General features: G+C 38.0%; 1 protein-coding gene and 1 long non-coding RNA gene across 2 annotated transcripts in view; one reads left to right on the forward strand and one right to left on the reverse strand.

Annotated features, from left to right (window-relative positions):
- Positions 1-558: 558 nt before the first annotated feature.
- The window catches only part of LOC127432109 (phosphatidylinositol 5-phosphate 4-kinase type-2 alpha), a 48,558-nt gene continuing 29,609 nt past the window's right edge, over positions 559-19,507 (reverse strand). Inside the window, exons 4-10 of the mRNA XM_051682923.1 lie at positions 17,749-17,901; positions 17,302-17,448; positions 15,759-15,797; positions 4,587-4,700; positions 4,192-4,432; positions 3,946-4,049; positions 559-3,418 (exon numbers count right to left, since the gene is read on the reverse strand). Coding sequence (XP_051538883.1) covers positions 3,338-3,418; positions 3,946-4,049; positions 4,192-4,432; positions 4,587-4,700; positions 15,759-15,797; positions 17,302-17,448; positions 17,749-17,901 — 879 coding nt within the window. The 3' untranslated portion in view covers positions 559-3,337. The remainder of the gene's footprint in view (positions 3,419-3,945; positions 4,050-4,191; positions 4,433-4,586; positions 4,701-15,758; positions 15,798-17,301; positions 17,449-17,748; positions 17,902-19,507) is intronic.
- LOC127432114 (uncharacterized) lies at positions 4,707-15,035 on the forward strand. The gene is made up of 2 exons (XR_007895696.1): positions 4,707-10,131; positions 10,476-15,035. It is a non-coding gene; the product is annotated as an uncharacterized LOC127432114 (long non-coding RNA).

Below are 19,507 nucleotides of genomic sequence, written 5' to 3' on the forward strand. Positions count from 1 at the left end.
ACATTAAAGTAGTATGCTGGTCATTCTTTATTAGACAATCTATTTTCAGAACTCATCTTTTTGATTAGTGCGTTTTAGATAAAACGGCTATTGAGCGATATACGCCGAAAAGTAGGCCCTACTGAGAATAGTATTAGCTTACAGTGCAAATCATTTGAACTTAATTACACAGTAGGCAATACATGTTTATGAATGGATTATTAAATAAACTTTAAATTGGCATGTTTTCTCATAGAGTTCTTTAAGAGTAATCAACTTTCCCCCATTCTCTATGATTCAAGAAACGATTCCCCACCGTTCCTTAAAAGCAACCAAAATGAGCACAATACAGGATGAGACGTTGCACCGTAAATTGCAGACAAAGTGCTTTATTGTTTGAGCAATGCTTATGGAATGGAGTGTATTATATTGGTTTACATCGTAACACATGACATGTCTCCCCCTTTGGTTACTCTCAAAAATAGCGTTTGGACTCGTATCTTTGTGTGGTGCAGATACGAGCGAATCCCCATCATTGTTATTTCCTTCACTATCTAGATTAGAAAACGACATAAACAGTCACAAACGACGGGGTTCTCTTTATTTCAAAAACTTTGTAAACCTGCATATTCAAATTAAACGCATCTGTTTGCGGCATTCAAAAATGTTTTGAAAATAAAACTCCAATCGCTAAAAGGTACATTACAATTTTTTCAAAGCTGTTGTGGTGAATTATCCATAAATGAGCACATTGAGCAATAATGCTTTTGGCAAAATGCAGAACATGGTGGAGAGCTTAAGAAGGCTTGGAGTGAAGCTGTATCTTAGCACTTTTCACATTTAGTGAAATTCACATCGACTACAGTATATTTGAAGCGATGCTCGGTTGACACAATCAAGTCTGCAGTTAAAACCCAGCCTCTTTCTTCATGCCCACGTTGTTTTCCGTGAATATTACATCCAAGAAGACCAGGGGTCCCCTTCCCCCTCAACGGCACAATCAAAATGCTTCTTTTCCCATTGCTCAGTGGTTTCCCAAGTGCACAAGCAGCGCTCAGTTTATTTAGAAAATGAAACACTAACCAAGGACGCTGTAATATAGATGCCGGGTAATACCTCCAGATAAAAATGCTTTGAGAAAGCCGGAACACAATTTACAATTAACACTATAACAAGAGCCACACCTACTCATATCAACAAATTCACAATGCACACTCTTGATCAAAAGGCTTGCACATAGAATTAGCGGGTCAAGGAGAAATGGTGACCTTTTCATTGTGTTGTTGTGAACAAAATGTAATATACTGTATCCGTTTTAAAGCAATAGAACATTTTGAAACATCCACACACACACACACACACACACACACACACAAAACAAAAACCACTGAAAAATGAATGAATATTTTTTCCAACAACCACCCTAATATTAGAAAATAACATTTCACTTCTGTTTAAGAAAAAAAGAAAAAAAAAACGATTAAAAAATACAGAATTAAATAATTTGGAGTAAAAGGCACGACTCTTGCACAGTGTATACATTGAAAACACAGTATAAAGCACGTATGGGCCATCTTAAAAATAAAGGGCAGGGAAAAGATTAATATATATATATATATATGACCAAGCAAGGAATATACACTCTGGAGTAAACCAGACTGAACACAAAAAAAAAAAAAAATAAACAATAATAATAATAATAATAATAATGCAACATGCATCTTTTTCTTTTTTTTTTTTCCTTTCTTTTTTAGACAGTACTTATGTGTTGTACAATTTAAAACAGTAACATTCTTCATTTATCAGAACACATTCACCGAATCAGGGAGTGGTGCTTTAAAAGTCTGACATTTAAATGTCTGGATTAAAATGCAATGTAAAAATATGTGCAAGTGATCAAGAAGTCTAAAACAACAAATATGAGGAGGCCTTGTCCTTTGAAATAGAAAAATCTAGAAACAATGTTAATCTCTAAATCATATTACCTGTTTCTAATCCAATGACATGTACAAAAGTATTATCTTTTACAGGTATTTTGTTTCCCTTGTAAATACCACTGCTGAACCAACAGGATTATGTGAACAACATTTTGGTTCCATTAATCATGTGCAAAATATACAACATTTTATCTACTTTGCTGCCAATTTGAACGTTCAGAATTTTAGAACAAAACTTATGAGGCATATACACTATTTCAAAGAAAATCAATGTTTTTAAAAGAAGAAACCAAAAAATACATAAAGCACCCCTTCCCCAAACCTCCACGGAACACTGAAACACAACACAAAAGGGTGTGTCCTGGTACGATGCAAGAGGTAAACTATGTTTTGTCTGCTGAGAACAAGCATATGCGTGAGAACACATAAAATGACAAGGCTGCATTAAACAGTGCCTCATAGTGCTATCGTTGCAGCTTGTAACAGACTGAGTGATCCTAATAAAAAGTGCAACAGTTTAAGGTGCTGATGGCAACTGAATCACTAATGTAACAGAATTCACTGATGACTGAAGAGGAACCGCTGATCCTGCTGCTTCAGTGTCTTCATTCTCCCTTCTGTCAAGTCGCTGTAAATTGTAAGAAATAAACTACAAAAACCTTTGCCTCCAAGTAACTCCACGCATTTGCCTCAGAACACTGAAGGAACATGCAAAACAGTCAGATTAGGCTGTTTGTCCACACAATGCAAGTGGGGGAAATGGGTCCTCCTTTTGTAAATGGCTCAGAGAGCATTTCTGGTTAGTCTCTGTCCAGAGCAGGAAGAGGACTGTGTGAGTAAGGAGAGTTATAGCAAGCAGGTTGCTGTGGTGTCAAGTGCTTCAGGTGTCTCCCAGTCTCTGCTGTGATTAAAGGAAGCTGTTGATGTTGGTGGACAAAAAGCAGAGTAGGTGATGTGTGTTTGGGCAGGGATTTGATGACCAGGCGAGTGATAAATGATTCTGTGAAAGACCGCATTACAGTTCTCATCAAGCTGTCTGTTCCCTGCCTATACTTATGTGGCCTCCTTTTTCAAGAGACCTAATTCCACTAACTGAGCATGAAATGAGCGCTCTTTATCTCTCCATCTCCTCCTCTACTTTAAAAGGCAGGAAAAATAACAAATGGAACAAACAAGAATAAGGGACATGCATTAGAAAGCAGTAAAAAGCCCTATTCCCCTGCAAAAAGGTCGTCCTTTTTTCATCACTCGCATGGTCCCACAAAAACAAAGAACTAACAAATGAAAATAAAAATGTAAACGAATGGTGGTTGTAGCTGCTGTAAGGGTGCCCCCCTGTGGCAGAGCAGGTGAGTGAGTGTTCTACACCGCTCTGCTGGCGTCCCTCTTTATCCCCGTGGACTCAGCTCAACTGCCTGTGTCTAAGGCAGAATGGTAGTGATGAAGTCATAGAATCTTTTTGAGTACTGCTCTGGGTTCACGGTGGAAATCTCCGCTCCAGCCTAAGACAGAACAGAAAACCAGCATGTCTGATGTCTCTTTAAAAGCTTTCATGCATAAACATTAGAGCATAAATGATACAAGAGAACATCAGGAGAAATATCCTTTGCATTGTACTTTAGCTCAACAATTATCCAAAACTTTTAAGCCACTAATTTTTAATGCTTGTGAACACTAAAATGTAACTTTTAAAGGGACAGTTCACCTCAAACTTTCAAGCTCCAAAAAGGAAATAAAAGGCAGCATAAAAGTAATTTATATGATTCTTGTCTTCTGAAGTGATACGATCACTTTGAGTGAGAAACAGACCAAAATGTATGTCCTTATTCACTATAAATCTTGACATCTACAGTATGTTCAACACACACTTCCATGCACTTGATGCATGCGCAGAGCACTGTAAACAAACCATACACAGTGTTGCCAAGTTTACTGTAAAGTAAAATTGAGAAAACAGAATATTAAATAGGTAGATCTATTAAATAGATTTTTAAAATAAGGATGTTTATGTTCTGTTGAAAGCACTCACCCCATGCTTGACCGTCTTGGCTGCATGAGCTGCTTTTTTCTTGGCATCATAATGCTGCAGGATGTCAATAACAGCCATAAAATAGACCTCCTTTCTGGGGGAATCTGGGAGAAAAGATTCACAGACCTTAAGGTCCTAGAATTCATCAGTAAAATCATCACATCATAAAGAAACATCTCCAGGGGCAAATCAGAGATAGTGGAAAATTTGCACAGCACATAAGTTGGTACTTCCTACTCCACTCACTGTCATGGCTTTTGATGGCATAGACGTCAATACTGGGGTCGAAGTCTCCTGGTGAGAGGGGTTTAGTGCTGTCCAGAGTGTTACTGGGACTGTCAGGAGGAGTGCCAACAATCCCTCCATCACTCTCTCCTTCCTCATCTCCCTCATTATCCTCACTCTCTACCTCCTCTTGTTCTGCCCTCTCCACATCATGGATCCCAACCAGAAGACTGTAGTCCATCAACTTAAGCAAGGCAAGGAACTACAGAGAAATAAGGGAGATTAAGAGACAACGAAAAAACAACAGATGGATAGAACAGGGACAGAGAAAGAGACAAAGAAAAATGAGCATTTTTTTTCTTCTTTTTTATCGGGCATGCAGCATGAAAAAGCAAAAATTCATTCAAATCTTTTACCTCCACATCCTTTCGAAGCTTATCAAGGAAGGTTTTCTTACTCTCCTCATCGATGTATATTTTCTGGCCATCATTGATGAAGTCATTGTCTTTGTACGTGGGGAGTTCTTTAGCCTAGTGGAAAAGAGCAAGAGAGGTACATAGGATTTAATGTGCATAGGAATCATGAAGAATGCTCACATACACTTGTACTTGGACTTTACGACAGGTACAAGTTCATCAGTAACATTAAATGTAGGTCTTGACCAGTGTTGGGTGAGTTTCTTAAAAAATCGTATTCCACTCATTTTAATCAGAATTGTAATCTGATTGCTTTACTAACTACTTCATTGGAAATGTAATCACATTACTAATTACTGTACTGTTTAGTTACTATATAAAATATTTTCCGCTCAACGAATTCAAAATAATTTCTATATTTCCTCCTTGTTCACACAAGTGAAACATCACCTCATACTTCTTCCTCACACTGGGCCTCATTCATGAAACACAAGCAGAATTATTTTGTATAAATCATTCGTAAAGGTGTTCTGACGTAAATTCTCTGAGGTTTACGTATTTTCAAAATGTTAGTTGGTACGATCAAAATTTACACTTGCTCCCGACCATGTGTAAATCGTGTCCAAGACATCTGAACGTTCTGTGTTCTTTCAGGCAAACTACCTTGACTACATTTTGTCTTCTAATTCTTTTAATTTCTCTAAAGATTTTTCCAGTTGCAAGGGAAGTATACCACTGTTACATCACGATTTACACGAGAAGTTTCACCAATGATGTTGGCAGTGTGCTCAACTGAACTGGAGAATGTTAATGGTGGTGGACATCCTCTGGCCGGCAGGAACTGAACATTATTTACACTAAAGCTTCATGTCAAACCATTTTAATTGATCTCTTGGACTGTTTGATGCACAAAAGAGCCTCCAATGACAGCAAAAACATGTGATGACAGTAAGTTCCTCTCTTTCTTTGAGACACTCTTGTGTTTGCTGAATCAAAATTTTACGATGTGAATGCACTTCATTCATAAAATTGATTTAATTACTGTTCCACTTAGATGTGAAAATCATTTATTAGTGAGTCAGGTGCCTTCCTTATATTGCGTTTTCATAGGCGCGGATTATGATAATTGTGAATGAACGTGCTATTTACGAATGTTTGGAATTCACTAACATACATTTAACAAACAAATTTGTGTACGCAGCATTTGTGAATCCGGAGGAACGTTTTCGGGAAGGTCCATTTTATGTGTAAATTACTCCCAATTTACTCGTATATTTACAAAGGTTTCATGAATGAGGATCATTACTCATTATAGGGACATAATTCATGTTTTCAATATATAATACATAAATAATCTTATTTTAGACATACATGTAACCCTAGTAATGTGCTTAAAAGTAATTAAATAAATTGAAAATCAGTTACTGTAATTTCATTACAAGAATGTAAAATGTAATGCATTGCACTTTGTTTTGTGCCAAAAAAGTAATTAGATTACAATAACTAATTACTCTGAAATCTGATTACACCCAACACTGGTCCTGACACGCTAAACACCCATCATGAAATATTATGTATATCACACCAGGGGGTGCCCTAGACTCATAAGAAAGAGGTTGTGCTCTGAGTTCAGTGCCTGCTGTGTCAAGCAGCACTTACATGAACAAACAAGGCAACAGACTAAAAGTGTGGCTGATTTAGCTGATCTAGATTTGTTAAGGGAGATGAGTGTGTGGGATTCAGAATCCAATACAACTGAAACTATCTATCTATCTATTCTTATTTGTAAAAAGGAGGGGCTTCAAGGTAAAAAGGTTGGGAACCACTGACCTAGACAAGCCGACACAAAAATCAGCTACAATCCAATGTGACTCTACATAGAAATGCTCTCAGCTGCAAGATATTACCCACTTACTATTTCTTAATAACAAAGTAATAACTTATAGTTTGTTCAAACTGAAGAAAATGAAAGCAGGCATCAACATTTTCTCCAGGGTCATTTAAACCACCAAAATGAGGGCACAATAGACTTTTTTTTTTTAAATTAGTTAATTTGGGTAGCCTCTAGATAAGACTCCAGTAAAAACCTTATAAATTGACTTTTACAGTCTTTAGCATTCACAGATTTCCCAACATTCAAAAGCAAATATACACCTATCAGATTATTATGAAATCTAGGTCATTGATAGCTGAGGTATACCCTGCTGATGGGCAGAGGAGCTGGACTCCATCAGGAAAGGGTCTGACAGAGGAAAGAAAATTACGTGACTGTGGTGACATTTTTGCAAAATTATTTTTACAAGGTTTCTTACAGATGCTGCTGCATTTCTAGGTTGAAATGTCCACTGAGTGGCGCTTAAATCAATTAAAATGTTCTCCATAGCAAAATAGGTTTTTAAGGTTAATGCTCAATCAGGTTTTTAATCAACAAAACCTACATCCCTACTCTAAACCTTAACTTAGTTCAGTCATGTAAACTCTCTGAAAGATTGAGCAAGTTAATGTGGGTATGACATATTGATAGGATATTGGTCCTGGCAGACTAGATCTGCTACGCTGCTGCAGCAGAGCAAGTACGGAGACTTGCTACTGCAAGAACATACACGGACAAACTGAGTTAAGCATATGGACATGCTGCTGCACAATTAGACATACATACAATCCCCCAACAACGCAGGGAAGCTGCACAACCAAGCAGATCTATCGGCAAGACTTGTGTACTGCTGCTGCTCCGAAGAGCCATGTGCACCAAGTGTATGTAGCTAGGTGTGCCAAATGGCGTAATGCTAATGAACTAAATTTTTATGTGTGCCAGGTTGTGACCTGACTCATAGTGTGTACCTGCACCTGGAAGGCCCAGAGCTTATTTAACTAGTGACTTAGCCTAGATGTGTGGATTTATTTAAACTAATGACCATTGCTAAGATAGCAATGTGTGATAGACCAAATTTGGCTAAGGCTTAACTTGCTTAAGATGCACTTCTATGAGTCATGGCCAAAGCAGACATTACCGTGCAAGCTGATAGAAGAAAAGCCCCTGCAACCACCTAAGCATTTTTGGAGAAAAACACTCACTGTACTCGGCAGTGAAACTGGCTTATCTGTAAAACTGAGCTATTTAAATGTTAGACAAAAAGAGAGACACAAGTTGATTGGCTTCCTGATTACATGTCAAAGGACCAATCAGCATACTCCATGCGAGCTGATTGGCTTAACATGTCACAAGTCAAGTCATTTTTATTTGCATAGTACTTTTCACAACACACATCGTTTCAAAGCAGCTTTACAGGAAATCAAGCATTTAAAAAACAAAACAAAAAAATAAAAAATGAAACTGTAATATCTATAAAGTCTTAGGATGATCATTGTGTAGTTTGATTAAATATGATTGTAAATTGTGTATAAAAATTAAATAATTAAATAATAATTGTATTTAGAACCCCTGTGAGCAAGCTAAGGCGACTGTGGCAAGGAACACAAAACTCCATAAGATGTTGGTTAATGGAGATAAATAACCTTGGGAGAAACCAGGCTCACTGTGGGGGCCAGTTCCCCTCTGGCTAAACAACATGAATATAATGGCAATATTAGTTATTTGTGTGCAGTGCAAGTCATGGTTTAAAATTTGTAAATGAAGCGTTAAAGTCCAGTGTTTAAATAAAAAAAGATTTTTTATGAACTTAAAGATTAATGACTAATGTCTTTGAAGTTCATCCTGGATTAACTGCAGAAGTTCACATAGATGCATTGTCCTTTGTTAGTTGGCTGATGAAGGCTTTTGTTGGCAATTAAATGATAGTCTGAGTATTCCATTTCAAGAGTGAAGTCCATCAATAGACAAAGGTGATGCAGGCAGAGATCAATGAGGTGCATCACAGTTCAACTGGCAGGTCATTTCGGTGAGGTTCGGTGGGGTTCATCCTAAATCCAAGGTCCAGACAGTGGCATATGAAGTATCCGATGTCTTACAGTTGGAGTTGGCATCGGTTCATCCTCTGAAGTCAAAAGACTGAAGTGATGTCTGGCTAGCACTGGCTGTAGTTTGTTGTCATCACTCAGTGGCACGTAGCAGCTGGATCTGGCCAGCTCTGGTAACCTCGGGATATGAATCCAGAGAAACAAATAGAATAATATTAGTGCAGATGCCATTCAATTTTATGCAGAGTTTTAGATCATGATAGATGTTTCTGGTTCCAGCAGACTTAACTAAAGCAGTCTAACTGTGAGTTGATGGATAATTATGTGTATGCCTGTCTAAATAGATGAGTCTTTAGTCTAGACTTAAACTGAGTGAGTGTGTCTGCATCCTGAACAGTGTTAGGGAGACTATTCCATAGTTTAGGAGCCAAATATGAAAAGGATTTACCTCTTTTTTTGTGGATTTATATATTATTGGAATTATTAACATGCCAGAATTTTGTGATCATAATGAACGTGATGGAATATAGCATGTCAGAAGGTCACTTAAATTCTATGGAGCTAGACCACTCAAAGACAACAGAGATTTTTTTATTTATATATGACGGTGTCACTTTAAGCATTAATCTTCGACCCTTCAGATGAGGCTCATGTTTATAACAATAACCTGGGGGAGTAGATTCATTTAAACTAATATATTCATCCGGTTTAAGCCAGGTTTCAGTCAAACAGAGTGCATCCAAACTATGATCTGTAATAATTTCATTTACAATTAGTGCTTTGGTAGAAAGAGATCTAATGTTTAGTAGCCCTAACTTTATATGATATTTACCTTCAATTTGATTTTTTTTTTGAATGTTTTTTTTTTTTTTTTGATTTTCTTTTTCAAGTTTGACCTTAATCACATTTTTTCTAAATTATTTAGTGAGGAGTTTGTGTTTGCTAGTTCGGGGAACAGTCACCAGTCTCTATTTGATATCTAGGTGTTAAAGTTACAAAATACCTAGGTTCTCTATGTGTTGTTGTTTATGTGACCTGTGTGACGTCTCAAGGCAGCAAGCAGCCGTTCAGATTAACCAGTTTGTCTGCTTCCTGACCTGGGCCCCAGTTAGTCAAATACTGTCACTATTAAGACTACGAGCCAAATTACTAGAGAGGAGAGCGGCACCTTCCCTGGAAGGATGGAGTCCGTCTCTCTTTAGCAGGTCAAGTCTAACACAAAAACTCTTCCAATTGTCTATAAATCCTATGCTATTCTCCGGACACCACTCAGACATCCAGCCATTCAGTGACACTAATCTACTATAAACCTCGTCACCATGACGAGCAGGGAGGGGGCCAGAGCATATTACAGTGTCGTTTTGGCAAGTTCACACACCTCTTTAACATTATCTTTAGTGATCTCCGACTGGCAAAGCCAGACATCATTAGTGCCGACATGAATAACAATTTTAGAAAATCTACATTTAGCATTAGCCAGCACTTGTAAATTTGATTTGATGTCAGACACCCGAGCCCCCGAAATGCATTTAACAATAGTGGCTGGAGTCTCTATTTCCACGTTCCTTACAACAGAATCACCAAATATTAAGGCTCTTTCAACATCTTTCAGGCTCTTTCTCAGTGGGTGCATCACTGAGTGGGGAGAATCGATTTAAAACCCTAACAGGAACGGGAAAGTGGTGTCGATTTGCTGAGTGAGTATGCAGCCGAGATGTCACCCAAACGTCCTGCTGTGGGGGCTCTACAGCCGGAACCATAGTGTGTGTGTGTTGCTCGCTGTACTATCCGCATCCCAAACAGTATTTACCGTCTTCTTTTTCTCACTGACCTCCACTAGCGTTTGGATGCAAGTCACTAACTCATTAACCTTTTCCGTCAGTCTGACTAACTCCTTACATTTATCACATGTAAATCCCTCACTGCTGATGGAAGAAGCTATCATAAACATGTTGCATGCAATGCAGGAAGAAATAACATGAGCGGATGCCATGACTTACTGCAATTGTTTGTTGTTGTTGTTATGGTTGTCCTTGAGTGGCGAGGGTTTGAGATCGAGGTGGTTCGATGTGGTTCCTAATCAGCAGATGTTTTAGATTGATGCAATAATCCTTGTAAAACACAGTGGAGAAAACGAATGCAATCGAGACACGAGATGTAGACAAGCAGAAAAAAAACAAAAAAAAAACTGAGAGAAACGGGTGGGGCATGGTAAAATACACGCAGTTGAAACAGTAGAAAAGTGGAAAAACCCGAAGCACGTGGTAAAATGGCAAAGGATAAAACGATGAACGTGAATAAGCAAGAATAAGCAATGCTAAGCACGCTAGCAAGCTACAAACACAGACTCGTGCAGCATGCCAGCAGCAACCGGAACAGGAAGTCAGCAAGTTTCACAGTGGTCAGTCAGTTGGCATCATACTGATGCTTACATGCAAGCGAGCCATCTGGCTAACAGATAACAAACTCAAAGAACCTATCAGCTTGCGCCACATAATAGTTACATGGCTGAACTGCAGTCATTTAGAAACCGACAGTGTCATAAAAAGCAAATGGGACACGAAAAATGCAATTACTGGAGCAACCACGTCATTTTGTGGTACTTCTAGGACACTTTTGGCTCAGGTGTCAACTTGCATGGCTCTGCAGGACTCATGCCCCGGCCCTTTCCATCACAAATGCAACGCTCTCTCAGTTCAGCTACTGCCTAATTTAATTTAGCTCGAACTAGCCTGTAAATGTATTTAAAAGTTCTGTAAGCGATTTTAGCTGTTCTACTTCCATGAGACTGAGCCATTGGATTAGCCACGCCCCCTCTTTCCAAAATACCGCACTCCAAAGATACTCCAAATGAGTTTGATTGAGACAGAATTCATGCAGAAATGGTTGTTAAAAACAACAACAGCAAAAAAGCGCCCTCAACTGACAACTGTTATGAACAACATGGCTTAAAAATAGCAGTAAGTCTCAATAATTCGCTGCAACTACAACACTATGAGAACGTGCAAAATTATTGACAGGTTGAAAGCATCATACATTTTTGTTTGCTGTTTACAGAGTCTAGAGCTGTCACAGAGACTGGTGTGATATCTTACAACACTTATTTCAATAATATATCTCAGGGAGTAGGAACATTTTTGCATAACTTTCCATGAACAAAATCACTTACAGCACCTTTAATTATGTAATGCAAACGTTACAGTGTATCGCCTTACAAGTCATGCGCTATAATAAAAGTGTTTTGATGTCAGATAGCATTGTGTGAGGAACAGGGTGAAAGTGTTTATGAACTGATTCATTGAAAAAAAGTCATTGTTGTAGCACTTCTTGTGTTCATTTCAGCAGAATACTGCTGTGATATGTACAACAAGTCACGTAAAAATCATTTTACGAAAAAATTAGGTTTGGTACAGTGATTCTATGAAACCAGGTTGCAAGTTCCTGAACACCAAATAGTTCATTGACGTGTAAATATGGGTGGCCATATGTTTTCAGGCTTTCTGAAGTTAGGAAAAAGATTTTCAGAACAAGCCGTTTGTGCAGCTTAGTTTCAGTAAATGCTCCATTTGGAGTTTCCATTTTTTTAGTCCATTTTCATAGAACATCAAACTTTTTTTTTTAAAAAGACCAAGGAAAATTTGATTTCTCATGACAAAACCCCTATAAAGATCTTAAAAGTGCAGAAAAGGTGATTGTGCAGATCAAACTGTGCCTGTGGACTGAATCTTGTGATGAACGTGATGCCATGCGAGGAGCGGACATGTGAACGGCGAGCTCTGCGCACTTTGCTAGTTTTAATACTATTTATGTCATAAACCGGTGAGATTCGATACACCCTGATTCTTAACTGTTCTAGGAAGATGATATGTCAAAAAATTCTAAATCCTTGGGCTCTGGAGACATTAAAAGACACTTGCGTGCTCAAGCTGATTCCCCGCAGCGGCAGGCCGAAAGTCCCGGACTCAATTCGGACGGTGAACTGAAAGAAATCCGGCGTGAAATGATGAATGTGTCAGTAATGGTGACGAAGGTCGTTGCAGACTTGGAGGCTCTTGCTCCATGGAGACAAAATTCTCTGAGTTGGTTACAAGATTGTCGGACATCGAGAAACGGATCGATTATCTGGAGTCATCGGAGAGGAAGAATTAGCTGCTAACCCGCTAGAGACCAAGGGAGATTTGGAACGCTGTGACGAGGAGGAGGGTGGACTACGCACACCCGGCCACCAATCAGGCTAATCAGCCAAGGAGCGGGATAAGTTCAGGAGAGAGAGAGCCATACGCAGCTGCCGTGTGTGTGTTTGTGTGTTTATGTTTGTGTCTTTTTGTTAAACATTATTTACATCCGGTTCCCGCCCCCTACTTTCCACTGAACCTACATTGGTGCCGAAGCCCGGGAAGGAGGAGGGATGCACTGTCGTGGAGTCCTCACCACTGCCATCCACCCAAAGGAGTAGCCACGGCCATCCGCCGGGGGACGGAGGAGTTGCTGCCTACCGCCTGGATGCGGAGGAACGGCCGGCGTCTACGAGGGGAGGAGGGGCTCGCTGCTGGCCGCTAGCGGCTGGAGCTTGTTTTGTGGAGGCACACACCTTCGAGACAGTTAAGTGGATGAATCTACATGTTTTTTGTGTATGTTTATTCCGCCTATTGGCTGGAGTTTGTTTTATATATCATCTTCTGTTGTGTAATTCTGTTTTACAAATTTTTGTATAGAAACACCAGACTTGAGCAATTTAACGGCAAAGTTGTCACGGGGGCTCTTGTAGGCATACATGGACTGTTTGAGTTATGAGGGACAGATGCCGGTTGGTGCTGTCGTGCGTGGGGTTAATGCGCACGTTTTTCTTTTTTCTGTTTGTTTTGTTCTGGGGAAAGTTCGGGGGTTGATTGTTGCACCAATGTGGAATGTGGTCTTTATAATTTTATTTTTGACACACAATCTATTTTTACTCATATGTCAAAATGCCAAATGTTAATATGAGTGGATTGTCTCTCTCCACGTGGAATGTGAATGGGTTGGGGCACCCCATAAAAAGAAGGAAGGTTATTTCTTTTCTTAAACTAAGGAAATATGACATAGTGTTTCTTCAAGAAACGCATCTTTCCCCGCAGGAAGCTGAAAAATTTGGGAAGATATGGGGTGGACATGTTTTCTTTAGTGCTGGCTCAAGTAAGAGCAGGGGAGTTGTTACATTGATAAGTAAACATCTACATTTCAAACGTCTTAAACAGATTAAAGATAAATTAGGAAGAGTCATAATTGTTTTAGCAGAAATTCAGGGGCAAAGGTTGATTTTGGCTAATATTTACGCACCTAACGCTGATGATCAGGGCTTTTATATAGATCTTGAAGGGATGTTGCAAGCCACTGGCACCCCTCATGATATAATATTGGGAGGAGTCTTTAATCTATTGATGGATTCAGTCCTTGATCATAGTGAAGCAAAAGAGTGTAAGCCGCCAAGAACAGGATAATCTATACATTGTAATAAGGCCAGAATTATATTTGATCATGGCAGAGGTTAAATGCAGGCAGGCAGAAAGGTAAAGGAGACAATTTGAATCAGCTGGAGGATTGATTCACACGGTTCATGCCAGCACATCATGGCTTGAGATGAAAACTCTAAACCCAAGAGAGAGGATAATCTGAGGTGTGATTAGGGAGAAACAGTCCTAGTCTGTTTCACAAGAGTCTTTCAAGTATAAAAAAAAAATAAAAAATTTTTATGGCCTATAAACTTCTAAGAAGTATCTCCATGATGCGAGTCAATGTATGAATCATAAAAACACAAAGCAAAAAAGAGCACAACCATTTGTATAGCATATTTCTGAGAAAGAAGCTTCAAAGTCCACATTTGCACAGACATGTACAAGTACAAATTTTAAACAAAAAGGCTACTCAGATAAAGACCCCTTTCTAATCTTCATTATGACCTGTACAGGCAACAAGCATTTGCCTTTTCAAGGGGATGAATCCTTATCCTAGATATGTGGGACACAGGCTGATGGTGACTGTCAGTATCCCTGTTAAGCAGTTACCTTAAACTGGCACAGTTTTATCAGCAGGCAAGTGTAAAGCTGCCTTTGCCCTGTAATAAAACTTCGACATAGGGGAGTCAAGAATAAATCATAAAAACAGAGTAAAATCTTCTGTGACTAGCTGGTACTGGACAGAAAGTATCAGTGAAAAGGACTGCACTTAACACTGAGACTGATACGTGTTAACCTGTGTGCAACTGTGAATGAAGGAAAATAAGTGGGGATGCTTGTCTCCTTTAATCTCCCTCCAAAACGGCAATGGCCCTGTGACAGAATAAAAGGATTAAAATAGTAGTCATGTAACCTCATGCCATCTCTGACCACCAGTGGACCATCTGTTGTTCAATCCACAGGCCTCTGGGCCTGGACTTACATAGAGAACTTGTAACTTGGCCTGGGAAAATAAATGAAGATCTAATGCCACTACTCCTTTGCAATAGAATATATATATATATATATATATATATATATATATATATATATATATATATATATATATATACACACAAAAAAATGCCATGTTTTTATTTACATACAGAAAGCTTACATAAATGAGAAGAATATCTTTTTTCTTTCAATCTTTGCATATGATTGCAAACCATGTGATCAAAATCATAGGAAACGTCCCATGTTTCCCATTTGTATGGGTAAGGACATATCAACAAAAACTTACTATGCATGTAGAGTGCATACCAGACAAATATATAAATTATATAATATAAAATGATAGAAATACTGCCTAATCATTGTCAATAAATCAGCCTTTTTATTTACAGCCCCAGTGTTGATCCTACTGAGGCTTACAGCCTTTTTGTTTAACCTCCACAGCTTAAAAAATTACCATGGACTCTCAGCTTCACCTTGACACACTAAGTATAGGATAGATCTACATCTGTGCACCCGATAATCACACAGACGGTCTAAAATCAGCATGCCACACTCTCATACTTACACTCTTCTTCTGAGTAAATTAAGGTGCTCGAAGTGACAAATGATTAGCTACTGCAAAATGAACCATCTTTAGCAAACACAGAAGCATGGTGAGTTGACGTGAAAAATTCTGAACACAGAAAACTACTCGGTGCTCATGACTGATTAAAAAACGAGATGTCATAAGAAAAGCAATATTAGTGAAAGTATGAAACCTATTGCTTTTTCTGCAAACTCCCATTGGAATTTTGCTCGAGAGATTGTGCTTGAGGGTGAAACTGACCTTTTCTTTGTCACTTGCCTCTCTGGCAACGGTAGATCCCTATAGAGAAAAAAATAAAACATGTCAAACCATATCATAATCATCATCTGGTATTCACATATTTGAATCTGTGTGACTTTGGCAGCCATTTTTCATAATCCTTACTAGAGCCCGACCGATATCGGATTTTTGAGACCGATACCGATTTTAGAGAGGGAAAATTCCCCGATTGGTGGCCAATACAGTTAATTTTTGAGCTGGAATGAAAACAGACCTTTTCTATGTGGATTTTTCACCGATATGACTATGCAAAGGTACTCAGAAGGCTGCTTTCTTAAACAAATATTTTTATCAAAGAATATTTGACATTATTATTATACATTGACAACAAATTCTAGAAATGAACACTGAGAAAATAAAGAATAAATAAAAATACAATAAATAGCTTAATAAACATCAGTACTGTTTAGTATCAGTCAAATGCTGACCATTAAAATAAAGAATAAATAAAATAAAACAAACAGCTAAATAAACATCAGTACTGTTTAGTATCAGTCAAATGCTGACCATTTAAGTAAAGAATAAATAAAAATAAAATAAATAGCTAAATAAACATCAGTACTGTTTAGTATCAGTCAAATGCTGACCATTAAAATAAAGAATAAATAAAAATAAAACAAACAGCTAAATAAACATCAGTACTGTTTAGTATCAGTCAAATGCTGACCATTAAAATAAAGAATAAATAACAATAAAATAAATAGCTAAATAAACATCAGTACTGTTTAGTATCAGTCAAATGCTGACCATTAAAATAAAGAATAAATAAAAATAAAATAAATAGCTAAATAAACATCAGTACTGTTTAGTATCAGTCAAATGCTGACCATTAAAATAAAGAATAAATAAAAATAAAATAACTAGCTAAATAAACATCAGTACTGTTTAATATCAGTCAAATGCTGACCATTAAAAATAAAGAATAAATAAAAATAAAACAAATAGCTAAATAAACATCAGTATTATGTTATACACACAGTACAGTATTATAATACAGCATGAAATCAACACTCAACAGACACAATCCACCACCGCACCATTGTATGCTGAGCTGCAAAAATATGCTCTGATGTTTACCTTTCAATCTGCTACATTACTGACTGCACTGACAAACTATAGCAAAGATAAACATGAGTGACATGGTTGTCAGGGACAGGGTTAAAGTTATATTAGTAATACTGAAAAGGGAAAATGATGGGGTCACAGTTTATTAACTTTCCAGTATGTATTTCACAAACTAGTTAACAACTTACCATGAAGAGACACAGCTCAACTCCCCCCTGTCTGCAGAGCCACCGTCAGTTCAGCTCTGTAAACAATGGAGTCGGAGCACGCTCTGCTGGACAAACTACGCTATGACACCAATTCTAAAGCATTGTTTTCTGCATTATATGTTCTGAAAAAACATATAATGGTATCGGCGTAAACATATACGCCGATACCGATATATCGGTGAAAGTCTAATATCGGCCGGCCGATACATCGGTCGGGCACTAATCCTTACCTTCAGGTCATATTTCTTATACACAGACAACCGGTGACTGAACACGTTGCGCGTGACTATCATATATGTCTCGTCTCCATCTACAGTGAGGCGGTACATGCCAAGGAACTGTGGAAGCAGTGTGGTACCATGACATTCCACGATATACTGTGGTGAGAAAAAGACCTTATAACCATGTGGCTGTTGAAACCTCAATGTAAATGTTATTACACATATTTGTTTTATTTTTTACCAATATTTAATATTGTCTTATACAAATTAAGATTTGTGGCAACATTTTCATTTAAGGCATATGATTGTAGTGGATATAACACCTATAACTGTCAAACCCCTTATGTACAAATTGATAATAAATTGTTAAATTATTTGAGGTGTATACCACTTTTTTATTATCAAGGTGTGGCAGTTTGTGTAGATGGAAAAAAATGTGCGTGCATGTGTACACACCTGGTGATACTTTTTGAGGATGTTGTGCATCTCGGCCACGTCCTCACTGCTGATGGTCTTGATGACATACCTCTTGTCGTAGGAGGTGTGAAAGCGAGCACCACTGCGGCCCTGAGCTTCACTGACGAGGGGCGCACTGCGGGTCAAAGAGTTCTGCCAACACACATGAGAAAGAGGAAGATGTCTTAATACATATAATACACACACACAAAGAACCTTCACATTCTCAGACATACATAGGAACAAATTATTGACACCTTCCTATACAGGCAGAAAGGGTTAATAACATAGAGGCGATTTCTCTACATCTTAATCACACTGAATTTGAAGTAAATGGTCATTTAAAGCAATACAGTTAAAAGAAACAGCTGCCTTTTTTCTTGTAGTTCAATTTAATACACCACCAACGTTTAAAAGCAATTGATTAGTGCCATGAAACTCGTCTGAAACGCTCATTACAGAAACATCCTAACGCTTTCCATCAAATTCTATCTTATCTGTTTAATTTAGGAATAACATTTCATTTAGGAAGCTTGAACTTGTCAGATCTAAACTTAAGACTAAGACTAAGTAATATGGCCGCTGATACCAAAATTTAGTGTGATACCAAAACACTGAGGCCACTTTAACACTTTTAGTGCACAGTTCAGTTCACTTTGATGGTTTTTGGACAATTTTCCAAACTTGCGAACCAGCCACCACACACAATTCAAATAGAGCGCAACAGTGCAACCACTTTTTTAGTCATCTTGGTTCCTGAAGTATATTTCCAATTAATTTTTTCCAAAGTGATTTCATAAAATCCTTCACCAAAGAGTCCTAAGCCATGAACCAAACCAATCAAGCTCCAAGTCGAATTGCACTATTATAAACTTTGATTTGAGGTAAAAAGTATTTGAAAATTGGACAAGACAAAGGTATAAGTATGTTTACTTAAAAGTCTTTCACAAGGGCATGAACTACAAGCACTGCGAATGATGTAATCAAATTAAAAATTATGGAAAATTTAAAAATATGAAGTTGCAGATTATAAGTATAAAACAAACGATATATTTAGTTTTTATTGCAAAACACTGAGATATTTGCAAATAAATACAAGTAGTTTGAGTTGTGTAGGGAAACCGACTCAGTTGTGTCATTCGCAGTGTGTCATGGAAGTGAACAGCTGCTGCAGAGCTCCTTTGCGGCAGTGTATGCTGAGATTCTCTGATTGGTCGATAGTTTCCCTTCAGGATCATGGGTAGTATAGTTCTTTACCATGAATTCCAGTATATAACACTACTTTTTTAAATAAAGATGAAATGAAGCGGACTGATGGCTACAACGAAAGCATGTACCATTGATTATCAACCTCAGAGTTCATGGTAGGTCTGTCTTACAGGTTTATAAGTTTCCCTATGGAAAAAATGAATGGTATTTATACTACTAGAACCACACTGATCCATACTATTGAAACTGTGGTCTGGGGTATGGATCACGTAGACTCCAGTACAGTTCGCAATTGGTAAGCAATCTAGATTAACTTGCGGAAATGGCACTCACATTCATCACGATTTAGAACTAAATAATACATTGTGAAAAGAGACCCACGGGGAGCAGGGGGAGGGAGGTGGAATCTAATTTGGTTTTGAACCAAGTGTGAAAACAGCCTCAATGTAACTGCCCTCCCCATAGACACTTGACCACTTAGAAGCAGGCACAGAAGAATTTCTGACAGTTTTCTATACAGCAATGAAGTGGTCTGCCCTTGCGTCTGTCC

The sequence above is a fragment of the Myxocyprinus asiaticus genome, chromosome 41 (assembly GCF_019703515.2).
Source record: "Myxocyprinus asiaticus isolate MX2 ecotype Aquarium Trade chromosome 41, UBuf_Myxa_2, whole genome shotgun sequence".
NCBI lineage: Eukaryota > Metazoa > Chordata > Actinopteri > Cypriniformes > Catostomidae > Myxocyprinus > Myxocyprinus asiaticus.